The sequence below is a fragment of the Mauremys reevesii genome, linkage group 15 (genome assembly GCF_016161935.1).
Source record: "Mauremys reevesii isolate NIE-2019 linkage group 15, ASM1616193v1, whole genome shotgun sequence".
Lineage (NCBI taxonomy): Eukaryota > Metazoa > Chordata > Testudines > Geoemydidae > Mauremys > Mauremys reevesii.
Window position 1 is genome coordinate 18,365,867 of NC_052637.1, and position 16,204 is coordinate 18,382,070.

General features: G+C 41.6%; 1 protein-coding gene across 1 annotated transcript; it reads left to right on the plus strand.

The window, feature by feature from the left end:
* Nucleotides 1–1,286: 1,286 nt before the first annotated feature.
* LOC120383124 (butyrophilin subfamily 3 member A3-like) lies at nucleotides 1,287–15,521 on the plus strand. Its single transcript, XM_039500748.1, has 6 exons — nucleotides 1,287–1,386; nucleotides 3,333–3,680; nucleotides 6,948–7,232; nucleotides 9,352–9,458; nucleotides 11,672–11,692; nucleotides 15,012–15,521. The coding sequence occupies exons 1-6, from the start codon at nucleotides 1,287–1,289 to the stop codon at nucleotides 15,519–15,521; spliced, it is 1,371 nt and encodes a 456-aa protein (XP_039356682.1).
* The last annotated feature ends 683 nt before the right edge of the window (nucleotides 15,522–16,204 follow it).

Genomic DNA, 16,204 nt, shown 5'->3' on the forward strand with positions numbered 1-16,204 from the left:
TGGTATCTTTTCCTTGTAAACCTCTTGGTGTTGGGTCTTATCTTCTTTTGTTTTTATTAACTTTTTATTCCTTTTTAAATATATATACACACAGAGAAAAACATAACCAACTATACATAACATTTGCATAATATATTAACCATTTGCTACCTAACCTTAGCCATACTTGAACATAAAAAATTAATTATATATACATAATATGAATGGTCAAAATATACTTCAATTATTTGCATTAAACAATTTACAAACAAACTCTGTTTATGAAAATCCAACTAGTTAAAGAAAAATTATGAAGTTAAGATAAAGAATAGATGCAAAGTTCAGAGCAGAGGGATAGAGATGAGGAGGGAAGGAAGTGGGTGAACAGGAAAGAGAAGGGGGAGGTGGAATGCATGTATCTCTAATTTTTCTTGGCTATTTCTGTTACGGTATACTAGTGAGGCACAACTAGTAACTAGCAGCTGGAGTTAACCATAGCAAATCTCCTGCTGACGTGCAGAGAAGTTCTGAATTTATCGAAGGAATAAAAAAAGCTCCAGGACTCTCACTGCAATTGAATGTATTGTGACATTTCTGGCTCATTTCCTGTACATTTCTCTGTCTCTGTTTCTCAGGTTTTCTTGTTGGATCTTTTCCACTCTGTATTAATTTATATATTCAGCAGGGGTACAGTGCAGGAGAGAGGGTGGCTTGGTGGTTAGAGCACTCCTTTTGGCTGTAGAAGACTCATGTTCAAGTTCCTGCTCCAATAAATATTTCATTATTTACTCAAAGTGGAACAGATCCAACAGGAAAGATTGAGAAAACTCCACCCCAGGCTAGCCAATAGCGAGTGATTAGGGCTCTCCCCTGGAGAGTGGAAAATGGAGGGAGAGAGGAATCAGGGATTCAGAGCTGGGGAAAGCAGGCACCTGGAGAGGGGAAAATGGAATTGGGGGAAAGCAGGAACCTGTGGGCAGAGAGTGGTAGGGAGGACCCAGAGGGGAGTGCAGGAAATGGAGGGGTGGGAGAAGCAGAGACCTGGAGGTGGGGAGCATTGTGGATTGGGAGGGAATGGGACAAAATCAGACTCAAAATGGAAACATGTTTTCAACTTTAATGTAATGGCTGCTTTAATGGCATAACACAAAAATGATTTTACTTGGCAATGCATATATCCCATTTTATTTATGTGTCCTCTGATCTTCTACCCCAGTAGCCAGTGTCTCATAATCACTGTGTTAAACTCACTATGATGTTTGTTTTTTGCATGATCATCCTGTTATCTAGACCGAGTTCCCATGAAGATGCAGGTTCTCTCATTCTGCCACAGAACCGGAGCCAGATGCTCTCTGCCTGGTTTGATTGTCTTCTTCATTACTTGTTCTGTTCACAAGTTGCAATCAGGTAGGAATCCCATCACTTTCTGCAGTTTCTTATATGATTTATCTAGGCCTCTGCAGTGACTTACAAATATTCTTAACTTGAAGTCAGTGAACTACTCACAGTGTGTAAACTGAACCATACTGCAAGATCAGCAACTTTTTTATTCAATTTTGCTCTGCTTATGCTGTTGCTGGATTGTTTCATTTGATCTTGGGATAGTTTATAGGTTTGCTTATTCATGCATGTATTTTTAAAAGTTGTCAGCAATGGATAACACTCTGTTATTGAAGGAGGATAAAAATATAAATAAATAAATGCCATGGGTTTGATATTTATGCCCAGTAAGATGTTTAGTTGTAGACAAAAAGCTGAACAAAAACCACCCCAAATCCCAAACAGTAACAAGAGTGCTTTAAAAAAAAGTATCTTCACTGCCGGTCCAAACCTTCAGGACTAATAACTGCCTAACTCTCCTTAATGCACTGATATTCTCTTCCACTCACACCCTTCTCCAGAGTGCATGGACTGTAAGTCAGTAGGTTGGACAAGAGGGTACATGAGAATCAGAACTGACGACCCTCCATTAAAAGTGTCCCATTAAAACCATTGGGATTGTTAGCTCAGACACCCCGTCTGCTCTCAGTCACTGGGACATCACATGAAGAAAGAGGCAGTAGCCTGATCCCAAACCACTTGATGCTTCATATTTCAAAAAACAATGCCTTGAATAGCATGAGAAATATTCTGGAAGTCAGAGCAGATCACAGAGCTCAGGTACACAGTGTTCCATGTGAAGAGCACATCTAACCAGCTAGTGCAAAGTGTAGCATCCTATCTTAAATTGACATTAGCCCTCTGGAGATAAAAGGATTTCCCAGCCTGTGAATCTCAGCAACAAAAGGAGGAGTGTCCCTTAGGGTTGATCCAAATCCCACTGAAGTAAATGGGAGCCGTTCCATTGATTCAGTGGGATTGAGATCAGGTTTCCAGCTCTTTAAAATTTCCTCCAAATTTTTTTGCCTAGTTTATCAGATCTAATCCTGTCTTATATGCAGAGCACATTACTACATGAGGATGACAGGGCTGAGTTAATTTTCTTTGTGTCCTGGCACATTTCACATCACAGTATAGAGTGACTGGACCTGATCACCTTGTCACTGTTGCTGGGGTTGGGGGCATTTTGTGACCCTCTCACTTGTTCCCCACAATGTGAGCTGAGAATGTACTTCAGTATTTTTTAAAAATATAATATTAACCCTTTTCACTTGAGTGGTTAGCCAGTGTTCAGGGTCCTGTGGGTTCTTTTTATTAAGAGGAGAAATTGCTGATGGAGTCAAGTATTTATTTGATGCAATCCTTTTTATTTACAAAGAATGTATCACTGAACATGTAGGAATCAACCAGCAGGAGACAATTTCTTTGCCCAAAGTTGCAAGCCTCTTTCAGCCAATACTGTGTCCAAAAAGTGATCGCTTAGCTTTCACATGCTCCAAGTACTTTTCTGGCTGTTTCTGGTCCTTCCTTGCAGCCTTTTCTGTCTGCTTCTGTAGTGTTTTTCCTCTGTTTCTGCTCTCACAAACACAGTTCCACGCTGCATTTGCACTCTGCACATATAGCTCAGCTCTTGACCAGACTTGCACATGGCATGTGATTTCAGAGGTGGCTCCTATTGTTTCAGCTATATTACTCCATAGAGAAGCCTCATTGCTTCTAACATTTATCCTTAATGAAAAGTGGCTATTACACCCACTAGCTTCAATGAGGTTTCACCCTACATCTGGTATAACAATAATTTACAGTTGTGCAAATGTATTATTTCCTGTAAACTCCATATACAAATTCATGCTCCATGGAATATAAAATACATGAAATGCACCCCGTTGTTTGTGTATATTGATAAAAAATGTATATGAATTTGCCATGCTTTCTCCAAGTTTATCTTTCTTGTATCGTGGTACATTTCTCAGCTCATTTTAAAGTGGTTGGACCTGACCAGCCTGTCACTGCCACTGTGGGAGAAGAGTTTGTGTTACCCTGTCACCTGTCCCCCAGGCTGAGCGCTGAGAACATGGAGGTGACGTGGTTCCGGTCCCAGCTTTCTCCATTTGTTCATCGCTATAGTGATGGAAAGGACCAGTATGGGCAGCAGATGCCAGAATATCAGGGGAGGACAGAGCTCTTGAAAGATGGTCTCACCAGTGGGAGTGTTGCCTTGAGAATTTTCAGTATCAGACCTTCTGATGAAGGACAGTACAGCTGTTTTGTTCAAGATGGTATTGATTATGAAGAAACCCTATTGGAACTAAATGTGGCAGGTCAGTGGCATTTTGGGGGAAGCAGTAGATGTGACATATCTTAATTTTTGTCAGGTTTTTGGCACTGACCCACGTGACATTCTCATAAGCAAACTAGGAAATATGGTTTGGATGAAATTGTTAGAAGGTGAGTGCACAACCTGGTTGAAAAACTGTACCCAAAGAGTAGTCATCAATTGTTTGCTATTAAATTAGGAGAACGTATCAAATGGGATCCTACATGGGTCATTCCTCGGTCCCGTACTATTCGATATTGTCATTATTGACTTAGATGATGAAATAGAAAGTACACTTATAAAATCTGCAGATATCACCAAGCTGGGAAAGGTGCAAGTCCTTTGGAGGGCAGGATTAGAATTCAAAATGAACTTGATAAATTGGAGAATTGAAATTCAGTAAAAATATGTGCAAAGAACTCCACTTTAGGAAAAATTAAATGCGCAAAAACAATATGGGAATAACTGTCAGTGCAGCAATACTTCAGAAAAGGATGTGGATGTTATAGTGGATCACAAATTCAATATGGATCCAAGAGTGTGATTCTGCAGTGAAAAAAAGATTTAGGCTACATATTAGGAAAATCTTTCTAACTATGAGAATAGATAAACAGTGAAACAGGCAACCTTAGCAGGTCATGGAATTCATGTCACTGCAGTTTTTTTTTTAAGAATAGGTTATACAGACACCAGTCTGGGATGACCTAGGAGTACTTAATCTTGTTTCAGTGTGGGTGGATGGACTAGATCAAAGGTTCTTAAACTTTTTCTTTCTGAGCCCCCTCTCCCCCCACCAACATGCTATAGAAAGTCCACAGCCCACCTGTACCACAACCACTGTTTTTCTGCATTAAAAGCTGTGGCTGGTGTTAGGGGGTAGTAAGCAGAGCAACTGATCAGAGCCCCATGCCACAGGGGGCCCTGCAAAGCTAATTTGCTCAGGCTTTGGCTTCAGCCCTGCATGGCAGGGCTCGGGGTTCAGTCCTGCACTGCAGAACTTGGACTTTGGCTTTCTGCCCTGGGCCCCAGCAAGTCTAATTACACCCTTGCTTAGTGGACCCCCTGAAACATGCTTGCAGAACCCCAAGGGACCACAGACCCCCAGTTGAGAACCACCGGACTAGACAACCTTTTGAGTTCCCTTCCAACCATATATTTCTACGAGTCAGTGTGTCACTTTTTTGTAAATGACATTTAAGTTCCTATGTCATTTGGGTGTTTTTCATAATTTTCTCCAAGTTTTTTGCAAGGAAGAATTCTTCATCCAAAGGTTAAGTAAATTGGATAAGTGGTTCCTGAATTACTGCACCCTCTTCACCAACAGTATTCTAAGTATTTTCCTGTTTTAAGGGGGTGGGTGGAAGAGAATAAAAGAAATAAAATTTGATTTCCTAGATCCACATAGATAAAATCTAATGCCCAGAACTGACGTTTAATTTACTGAGGTTATCAGCCCGTAAGCAAATCTACTTGTCCAAGCACCATGAAGTGGACTTTATAATAATCATAAACATCCTCTGTAGCTGGACAGACTTGCACTATCTGGATTTAACTGAGAATTTATTATACAAACTAGTCAGCCACATGCTGGCCAGGAATGCACACCTCCTCCATAAGTAAGAAGTTCTAATGTAGCTGGCCAAAGAACAACAATGCCTTTTTGTGACAACTTTTGAGGGTTCAAAATTTGTTTTGTTCCACATTGTAATGGAAATGAGGCCTTCCAAATATTTTTGTGATAGAGAATTGTGTTGAAACTTCCATCTTCCAGTCAAAAAGGGCAGATTTTTGTTCTGCTCATCTCATTCTCTCTCCCCCTCTGGAAGTGACTAGAGTCCACCCTGGACCTCAGAGACCTTCCTGTTAAAAACTTTGCTGAAATCGATATGTCTCCAATGCTCTATGAAAGATTTCAGCTTTGATGAAATAGCATATTTTTATTTAAAAATATTTAATCAGAAAATGTTTTGACCATCTATGCACTAGCTACTCCACAACTGAAAATAAGTGACTAGTCTTCTCCTGACTCCTGGTCACTCTGGTGCTATCTCCTTTCATTCTTGTGAAGGCTGCTAAAATTTTGAAGAGGAAGAACAATTCCTCCTATGATTGTGTGGTATCCAATGCAAAGTTTGTCATGTTGGGTATCTTCAGAAGGCTCATGATGCACTGAGCATTGTTGTTATAGTAATGTTATAGGTTGTAGTTTCATGTATATAGTTATGTGACTGAAAATGTGTCCTCATGGCTTAAAACAAGCCCAGGCAAAACTCTTCAGAAACAGGGGGGCAGGTCACATCTCATCAGGGCATGCATGGGACAAAGCCAGCCTAGCCTCACAGGAACAAAGGACACTGGCTTAGGCAGCAACAAAGGATCTGTTGGACTCTCGAGAAGAGTCACCCCCCTTCGTTTGGTCAGTCAGAGACTACGATGAGGTAATGCTCACCTGACCCTCAAGGAGGAAGGAGGGCAAAGCCAAGAGGGAAAAAAGAACATGATAAAAGAGAGAGACATTTGCCATGCTCTTCCTCTCTCTTCCACCTCCATCTACAGACATCACCTCCAAGCGACTGAAATGCTGATCAAAGGGGAGAGCCTGGCTGAAGGGCACCAGCCAGCCTGTGGTGAGAAGCATCTAAGTTTGTAAGGGCATTGAAAGTGTTAAGATCAGCTTAGAATGCGTTTTGCTTTTATTTCATTTGACCAAATCCGACTTCTTGTTCTTTGACTTATAATCACTTAAAATCTATCTTTATAGTTAATAAATATGTTGGTTTATTCTACCTGAAACATTGCGTTTGGTTTGAAGCATGTCAGAGACTTCCCTTGGGATAACAAGCCTGGTACATATCAATTTCTTTGTTAAATTGACAAACTCATATAAACTTGCAGTTTTCAGTGGGCATAACTGCAAGAGTTTCCTAGGGTTGTGTCTGGGACCAGATATATTGGCTAGTGTCATTCGGTTGCACAATCCAAGCAGCTTACATGCTAGGGGCTGTGCGTGAACAGCCCAGGAGTGGGGATTTTCACAGCAGAGCAGGGTCAGACTGGCTCCCAGAGTCAAGGATTGGAATGAACTAGCAGACTACTGTTCCAGATAACACCAGGGGAACGTCACATCTTCCCCCTCCATGAAATAATTACAATTTCCTATTCATATACTTTCCAGAGTCCATGAGTATAGGGAATAAAAGGAAAGTTTAAATGTTTATCTTCCATGTTGAACATGTGCATAAATTAACACAGATGTATTCATTTTCTCTAGCTTCAGGCTCTGCTCCTCACATTTCTGTCGAGGATTATCAGGAAGGTGGAATCCGGTTGGTGTGTCGATCATCTGGGTGGTACCCAGAGCCTGAAGTGCTGTGGAGAGATCCCAGTGGACAGCATTTACCATCACTCTCTGGAACAAATTCCCAAGAAGTCAATGAGCTGTTTGAAATAGAAAATTCTATCATTATTACAGAGAATTCACACAAGAACTTGTCATGTGTAGTCAGGAACACTCACACCAACCATCAAAAGGAATCAACATTGTTCTATATATCAGGTCAGTTACCACCAAAACCATACACTGTGAACAGCAATAGCAAAAAGATAACAGCAAATTGGTTAACAATATTAGAATATATCAATATCAAAGAAGGCTAGAGTATGATATTAAAAAACACAAAAGAAACAAACTAATGGTGGGGTTTTCAAAAGTGCCCTGAAAGTCAATAAGTCTTGTCCTCCTAAATCATTCAAACACTTTTGAAGATCCCACCTATGCTGTACAGGCTGCAGAGTAATTAAACCAGGCTAGTTACTTTACTTGTTTACTACAAAAACATGGGGTAATTGACATATCTGAAAATGTATTACAATCCACTTGCAATCTTTGACATAGCTGCTTTTGAGAATCCCATTCCAATATTTAAATGTATAGAAATGAACAGAATAGTGTAGACAAATATTCAAGAATCTTCCCCAGGCTCAAATAAATATAGAATTCTAAAATATTGTATCACCCACCCAGGATTGGATTGAACTAACCTCGTTACCTCTATCTTGCTTCTTGCTTGCATATATATACCTGCCCCTGGAAATTTCCACTACTTGCATCCGAAGAAGTGGGTATTCACCCACGAAAGCTCATGCTGCAAAACGTCTGTTAGTCTATAAGGTGCCACAGGATTCTTTGCTGCTTTTACAGATCCAGACTAAAACGGCTACCCCTCTGATACTTGCCACCCAGGATTAAATCTTTAACTCTTTCCCAAGATTCCCACATTCCCCACCCCAGGTGAAATCCTGGATCTATTGAAGTCACTGGCAAAACTCCCTTTGACTTCCCTGACATCAAGATTTCACTCCACCATCTATTGTTTTTGAATAATTGATTGCAAAGAGCAGTGATCACAGCTCACCACCTGCTCAGCGATTGTCAGGTTGTATCGTGGCAGGCATGAGTTTTGAGACGGGACTCGGAGGACAAGATGGTTGGTTTATCTGAGAATTTTTCCCACTCATGGGAGCAGCTTGTTTGAAAGAGCTTTTTGAGAAGCAAAGAACTGAGCAAAGTTGGCAAAATTGGTGAAGCAAAAGCCAGAGTTGACCTTATGATGATACCCTAGGGTGGGTAGGTAGGGTGGGGATAAACAGAGGAGGGCTGGTAAGTGAAGACAAGAGATTTGTGTTTGAATAGGGGAGGAAGAAGGGGGAACCAATGGAGGGATATAAAGAGTGGGATGACACAATCTGTCATGAGTCAGGAGGAGGATCTCGGCACTCATCTTGTAGTGATTTGATTTGGGCGGTGGTGGGGCACTGAAATCATGTAGGAGGAGATTACAGTAATCAATAGTAAAGGCATAAGATGGTCAGGGCTTGAACTAGAGGTGGTGTGGCCAGAAAAGGAAGGAAGATTGCAGCTTGGAGACATTTACAGGAAGAAGTTTGGAGCTTTCGACCTGAGATTTAAACAGAAGAATCACACACAATTAATAGCTTCCTGCAAAAGAAGTTTGGATGAATTGTGATTATGATTCAGTCAAAGATTTTTTGGAGAAACAACCTGGCAATTTCTGAATGTTGTTGAATATTGAAAGTATTGTTCACTCCATGGCCAAACTCCACTCTGATCAGTGAATTTAGTCCTGAATACTCTGACCTGTGATCATTGCCATTATTAGTGGCCATACTACACTAGATGCTTCAATGGAGATTGCAACCCCAGTGTGTTGAGCATTGTACAAACAAACAGTGATAGTCAGTTCTAAACTAAATAAACAAAACAGACAAAAGACTGAAGAGGAAATGAAGCAAAAGAGAGGAAATGACATGGTAAAGCTCATACTGCAGGGTGCCAGAAGAGAGGGAAACATAATCCAGTCTCCTGAATTTCAGTCCAGTGCCTTAGGCATTGGACAAGGTTGCCACTCATTGCAACAACAGCAGTGAATTAAACTAAGCTGTTTCATACACTGGTCTGTGAACTGATGACTGTTTTGGTTGGAGTCTTTTGTAATATATGTTTCTGGTGCTCTGTGCATTGCAGACAGGGCTGTTATTTCCATCTTTGTTTTAGACCTTTCCTTCTTGGGGATAGCTTTATATGACATGGAATCATTCAATTTTTGCCCCTACTTACAGAGTGATGTGAGTTCCTCTGGGGTTTTCTTTTACAGATGCTTTTTTCCCAATGACGAATCCCTGGATGGTGGCTCTGTGCGTGATCCTGGTGGTGCTGGCTGGTTTCATTGGCCTCACTATTTATCTATTTAAAATAAAAGGTAAATATTAGAGGCAAAAATAGTGAGATTTTCTTCTAATAATGCAATAAGACTAAATCTGAGAAGCCAAAAAGTAACATGAAAAATGTAGAAGCAACAAAAAATAATGGTTTTGTACAGAAATTGCCTTGCAAAGGAGCTTCACTGATTTACCCCAACTGAGCCCTCACATTTATTTGAGTACTAACAATCGAATGTACAGCCATGGGACACACAAGAGAAGAGAAAAGTGAAAACTTTTCATCTTTGTGCTAGGGATGTGAAACCCTTCAAAGTCTCTGTAACTGTATACACAAGAGAAAAGAATAATTTATATTTATCTCTATTTATTTGGGAAATGTGATAAAGACATTGGTGTCATTCTCTTTCCTCCAACAAGTAAAATTTTGCACATATTTGTCTCCTCATTTTGGGGAGGTGGGGTGGAGGAAGACTTTATAACCAGAAACAGATTAAAGATCTGATCTTGTACCACTACCATCAATCAGAGCTTTGTCATTGACTTCAGTGAGTGGAGAATCAAGCACTAAAAGCGCAAGTCATATCCATAGAACAACATTATTGATAATGTTAGGACCTGAAATTACACTTTTTGCACCCCTAACACTCCCAGCAAAGTGACTGGAAATGTAGGATATGCAAGGAAGCAGGACTGGGCTTTAATTCAGAACTTCCACAACTGTAAATCCTTGGCAATAGTCATTTTTTTATATTGAACTTCAGTATAGCCACATGATTAGTAAAACATAATTTGAATGTTTATTATTGAGGTGCTAGGAATTTATATATTGAAAACAGTCCTTTCAATCTGAATTAACTGAAAATATCCTTAAATAACCTGCATTTGGTCCTGTTCACTTTATTTTTCTCCCAATAGAAACTCTTGCTGTTAATTTTTGTTGTTATTAGTAATAAAGGGACATCAACTTGAAAATCACATGGAATATCCATGATAATGTATTGATGATAATTCAGTAGGCAGGTGATGAGAACACCAAAAAAACATTATTTAAAATGTATCTTCACTGAGGGTGAAATTCCCTTAGTGCTGGAGGTGCCATGAAGTGGGAGACCAGGGGCCTCTGCACCCCACCCCTGCACAGCGGAGAAGGGCTCCATTCCAGCTTGCTGTCAGTGTTTCCCCTTTGTGCAAAGTTGTTTCTGATAGGATGAGAAATAGTTGATATGAGTTAGGTCTATTCTTGGTGTAATAAATATTGTTATTTACAAAACGTATACAGAAAATTTTGCTTCCTTGAACACAGTAGAAACCAATAGCAGTCAGTTTCCTTGCTCAGAAAAATCCCCAATCTGCCATTACAGTGAGCTCCGTGCCTGAAAAGCTCTGTCTGTTTCTTCTTAGGTTCATACCCATCACTCCTTTGCCTGGTTTCTTCTGGCTTTCTACCACCAAAACACCCACCCACCCACACTCTGCAATCTATCTCCGAGCCCTGAGTTCACTATTAGGGAAAGCCCTGTTAATCTACCTGGGCTGGCTCTGTTCAGACCTCACCATGTGGCCCAGTGCACTGGGCAGTAGTTTTCATTATTTCTAGCTAGACTGCAACATAAAAGGCCAGAATTGCTTTTTCTACTGCACCTGAAGGAAGATGCTTTGTTTTAACAAGGTCCATGATTCTCTTCGGATCAAAATCCCATTAATACCTTTATGCATAACATAAGCAACTGCTGAGGAAAAGGTGGTGGTATGTGGCTATATGTACTTTAAATCTGTGCAGCAAGCCAGAAGCTGGGGCTAGGGAGGGACTTTTGCAGAAGCTGGACAGTGAAGTGCAGGGAGAAATGGAGACAGAGTCGGAGGTGCTTTAGGGATAGCTCTGTTCTCCTTATAATAACATTATGGGGTCAATGACATAGAAAATGATTCTGTTCTTCTTTATAATTGTCACATGACAAGTATCACATCTTCAGATGGGAGAGAAGCCACCAGGGCCAGGATTTTGTAGATTCCATGTAGGAGATGGGCAGAAGCTGCAGCTCAGATCAAAGCCAATATACAGTGGCCACTGAGAGGCTTCAAAGGTGCTCTGTGTCCTGCCTGTGGTCTCCTTAGACCTCTGTAATTTGCCTGCAAAATGGATAAATGAATGTTGTGTTGGATAGGCTGTATAATAGGAGGCTGGAGTTAATTTCACCCTGTAAGAGAAACACTTAATTAGTGTATCTTTCTTTCTGACTCTTTGTTACCTAGGTGACCACCAAAGAGACCTTGGTAAGTTTTTCCTTTTTCTAATACAGCCTTATCTGACCCACCCATCCTTACTTATGTACTTACCCCTTTGTGTGTGTGTGTTGTGCAAGTTACAATTTTGCCCTGAATAAAGATCATGACAGGTATATGTCTTGATAGAGGGGCAGAATAGAAGGGAGGAGAAAGCAGAAACCCAAACCATACCCTTAGCTCTGTAGCCTGCTCAGGCTGCCAGCTATCCCCTTCCCAGGTCTCTGAAGATCACTTATGTCTGCCTCTGCTCCCATCAAATGAGATTCTGCAAAGTCTAGGGCTGGCCTTTTTTTTTACTTAAATCTTTTTGCTAACGAAATGCAGAGTACCTGGGCATGCTCCATGGTAGGTAAGTAAATAAATGCATCTGTTTTAGAGAGGAAAAATATCTTAGCAACGTTCATGTTTTAAAACCAAGAAATTTTTGAGTCCTCAGAGCTAAATATCATCAATTATAACATCTCTATGGATAAGGCATTGGCCTCCTGAGGCAGAGATTGTGGGTTCATGTCCCATCTGGGGTGAAAAGCTATCTTCTTGCAGGGAGGGATAGCTCAGTGGTTTGAGCATTAGACTGCGAAAGCCAGAGTTGTGAGTTCAATCCTTGAGGGGGCTATTAAGGCAATTGGGGGTGGGGGATTGGTCCTGCTTTGAGCAGGGGATTGGACTAGATGACCTCCTGAGGTCTATGATTCTATGATCACTCTGTCCAGCACTCCCATAACTCATGCTGTCCTCCTTACCCATAGTGAATTTTGTACATAAAGAATACAGCCCTTTAACTATGTTTCATGGGGTAGAAGCTCTGAATAATAAAGCTTTTGACTAATAACAAATATTTGTTTCTCTACATTTTTAGGGATACTTACTGCTGAACTTGGTAAATCTCTATGCTTCTTTCTACTTTTTGTACAGTTGTATCCTGATAAGCATGTTTTCTTGTTGTGATTGGTGCTGTTGTTTGTTTAGCTTTTTCGCTTGGTTGATTGGATTGGGGGGGGGGCAAGGTTGTTCTTCTGATTATTTGTTTGTTTAGGGGAGTTGTTTTGGTTTGTTTTTTTCATTTTAAGTTTTAAAAAATGTAGAATAGAGCTAAGGCTGATCAATTTTACACAAAATAAACAAAATAAAAAATAGGGATTTGAAAAGAAATGAGCTGTCAGATTTAACTTTCATCCTGACAGTACTAAGAAATAGCACAGAAAAGAAGTGGAAAGTGGATCTTTGTCATAAAAAGAAAATTAAAATTAAAATAAAAAATACTTTTTTGAAGAAAATGTTTGTTTCTGAAAAAGACATTTTTTCAAGAAAAACACTTTTAATTAAAAAAATTTCACTAGCTTTCAGATTTGATTTGCTATGTGTATGAGTAGAACTTACTGAACTCAGTGAAACTACTCAGATCTGTAAAGTTAAGCATGTGCATTGCTCTTTGCAAGCTCACTGCATATATTCATTCTATTCTTCTCCCCCTAAAGTAAATGGGAGATTTTTCACTGACCTTGGTGGGAACAGGATCAGGCTTTTCTTACCAGGTATTTTGTATCATAATTTTAATGTGTCAGTGGGGAAAATCTGATTGTAACTTTTTGATAGTTACATAGATAATGGAACCTGATATAATATAAAAGAGTCTGTTAAATGTAAAAGCAGCAAAGAGTCCTGTGGCACCTTATAGACTAACAGACGTTTTGGAGCATGAGCTTTCGTGGGTGACATGCATCCGACGAAGTGGGTATTCACCCACAAAAGCTCATGCTCCAAAACGTCTGTTAATCTATAAGGTGCCACAGGATTCTTTGCTGCTTTTACAGATCCAGACTAACACGGCTACCCCTCTGATATCTGTTAAATGTGTAGCCTCTGAGAGAGAAGCTTTTACACAATCTAGGTGAGTTTCTGATTCTTTATTTTAATTTATAGTAAACTTCTGGGAGGAATTCTAGATGTATTTTCCCTCAGTGTGTCATTCTGTACATTATTGAATCCTATAGTATTTGTGAATTCTCATCTCTGATTATGCGGTTGCTTGCAGGCTGGAGAAAACTTGCTGCCCCTCTGGAAAAAGGTAATCAAAGATAATGCTGTGTCAATGTCCAATCCCACCTTCTGTAAGAAAATGTTGCACCTTCTCCTTGATTGTTGAAGTGGATAATTCAGGGCAGACTTCACAAGCATCCTGTATGTCACTGCACATCGTGATGTGAGGCAGGTTTTATGCCTATGTCCTGCCACAACACAATGAATCCAGATCATATCACAGCTCCTCCCCATCCTCTGCCTGCATGTGCACTATCCCCTGCAGAGTTTTCTGAGAGCACCTCCCAGTCATTGTACAGAGCCAGTGGGGCATGCATCTCCCCAAATACTACCCCAAAGCCAAGGCCTGCCCTGTCTGCCATCAGTCGCTTTCCTGCTCCTGCTCATGTCTCCTCCTCACTCTTCTTCAGCCCTCACTGGGAGAGGGACAGAGCCATGCTCTGCAGATGGGAAGCAAACTGAATTCTGTGTCTGGTTACTAGGTAGCATTATGATGGAGAATGGGAAAAGTGTAGATAGAATTACAGCGAGAGGGGCCGGGGGTAAGTGAGGAAATAAAATATTAGGAAGGAAGGTCCTGCTTCTTGCACATGAGCCTGAGAGAGTAGTGGACTAGCGATCGGTGGGGAAGGGAAGGGTGGGATTATGAGTGGTCTGGAAGTTGGTAGGAATGAACAAGAGGCTGAGTGCAGTTGCCCCCAAAGCAGCCGTCCTTGGGAAAAACGGGACCTGGTACTGAGCAGTGAAATCTGGGGCATGTCAAATCCTCACACCATGTGGCCTGTTGCTGTCTGAGGCAGGAGCACTTCAGCAATCCAGCATTTGGACAGGGGATGATTGACTGAGGAGGCTCACATCAGACCTCAGAGAGGGAGCAGCTGAGACACAAAAGGACTCATGCTGGGAATGAGGCATTGCAGGGGGAGGGAGCTGTGTCAATATTCTTCATGTCATATAATTTGCTGAGCCCCCTGTGATATCAAGGTCTTTAGTCCCCTGTGTGTGGGAGGGGAAAGATCCTGGGTCTCAGGCCTGATGCCAGCTGATCCTTTCACTGATCTTTTTCTGCCAGGGGAATGACTCTCCCCTGTACAGTACTGAGATCTCAGAGCTGCTCCCCATTCAGAGCTGGGTAAATCCTGGAGGAAGGAGATTCCCTGATTTACTCCTCAGATGGAGCAGATTCTCTCACTGACACAAGCAAACCCTCACCCAATGCTGAGCTCTGCCTCTAATGCTCTGATTCTCTCTCTCCCCAGTGAATGTGACTCTGGATCCAGACACAGCTCATCCCCAGCTCGTCCTGTTTGAGGAATGGAAAAGTGTGAGACGGAGAGATACATGGCAGGATCTGGACAACAATCCTGAGAGATTTGAATATGAGCGCTGTGTGCTGGGCTGTGAGGGCTTCACCTCAGGGAGACATTACTGGGAGGTGGAGGTTGGGGGTGGGGAATACTGGGCCGTGGGGGTTGCCAGAGAGTCTGTGAAGCGGAAAGGAGAGATCATTTTTGAAACTGAGGAGGGGATCTGGGCTGTGGGCTATTGGGGGAGTCAGTACCTGGCTGCCACCTCCCCTCGCTTCCCATTGTTCCTAAAATGGGTCCCCAGGAGGATCCGGGTTTATCTGGACTATGAAGTGGGGCAGGTGGCATTTTTTGATGCTGATAGAGGGGTCCTGATATTTGCTTTCCCACCATCTTTCTTTGCTGGGGAAAGAATCCACCCCTGGCTCTGGGTCTGGGATACAGAATCCCAACTCAGACTGTGTCCCTGAGACACAGGATGAAATATTCCTCTGGACACCTGTCATCGGCCAGTCTAGCCTCACACATCCTCATCCTAAGGCACTGGCAGTCTCCCATGTTCCTGCAGTGCCTCCTGTGCACAGTATCTATAAACCTGGGGGTGGGGTGGTGTCTCTGGACTGTAATAGTCACTGAGAGCAGAGATGGAGCAGAACTAGACAATTTCCTTGGCTTTAAGACTATGCAGCTAGTCTGTCACTAGCCTCTGTGACCCAGGAGAACTCTAGCAGCCAGTCAGGTCAGTAGCTGAGGGTAGGTCTACACTGCAGTGTGTGCTCCCATCCTGGCTTGTAGGCATGTGCACATGTTAGTCAAGTCCACCTGTAAAGGTCCATATTGCTGAGCTGCACTCAACCCGTAGCCCATACACCTGTGTCCACACAAGAGCTCTAGTTGTGTGTTTGGCGCTAGGATTTCTAGGGTCTTGTCCTTGGGTTCTAACTACCTTGCTAACTATATGCTTGTATCTTCAGACATATAGTTTTTTAAATAAATCCTTCAAAAGACCATCCTTATCTAAAATACACATTTTAATTGTAATTACTATATGTCATGAACATACAGCTAAGGGTAGCATAAAATCCCTCCTTTACCTGTAAAGGGTTAAGAAGCTCAAATAACCTAGTTGGCACCTGACCAAAAGGACCAATAA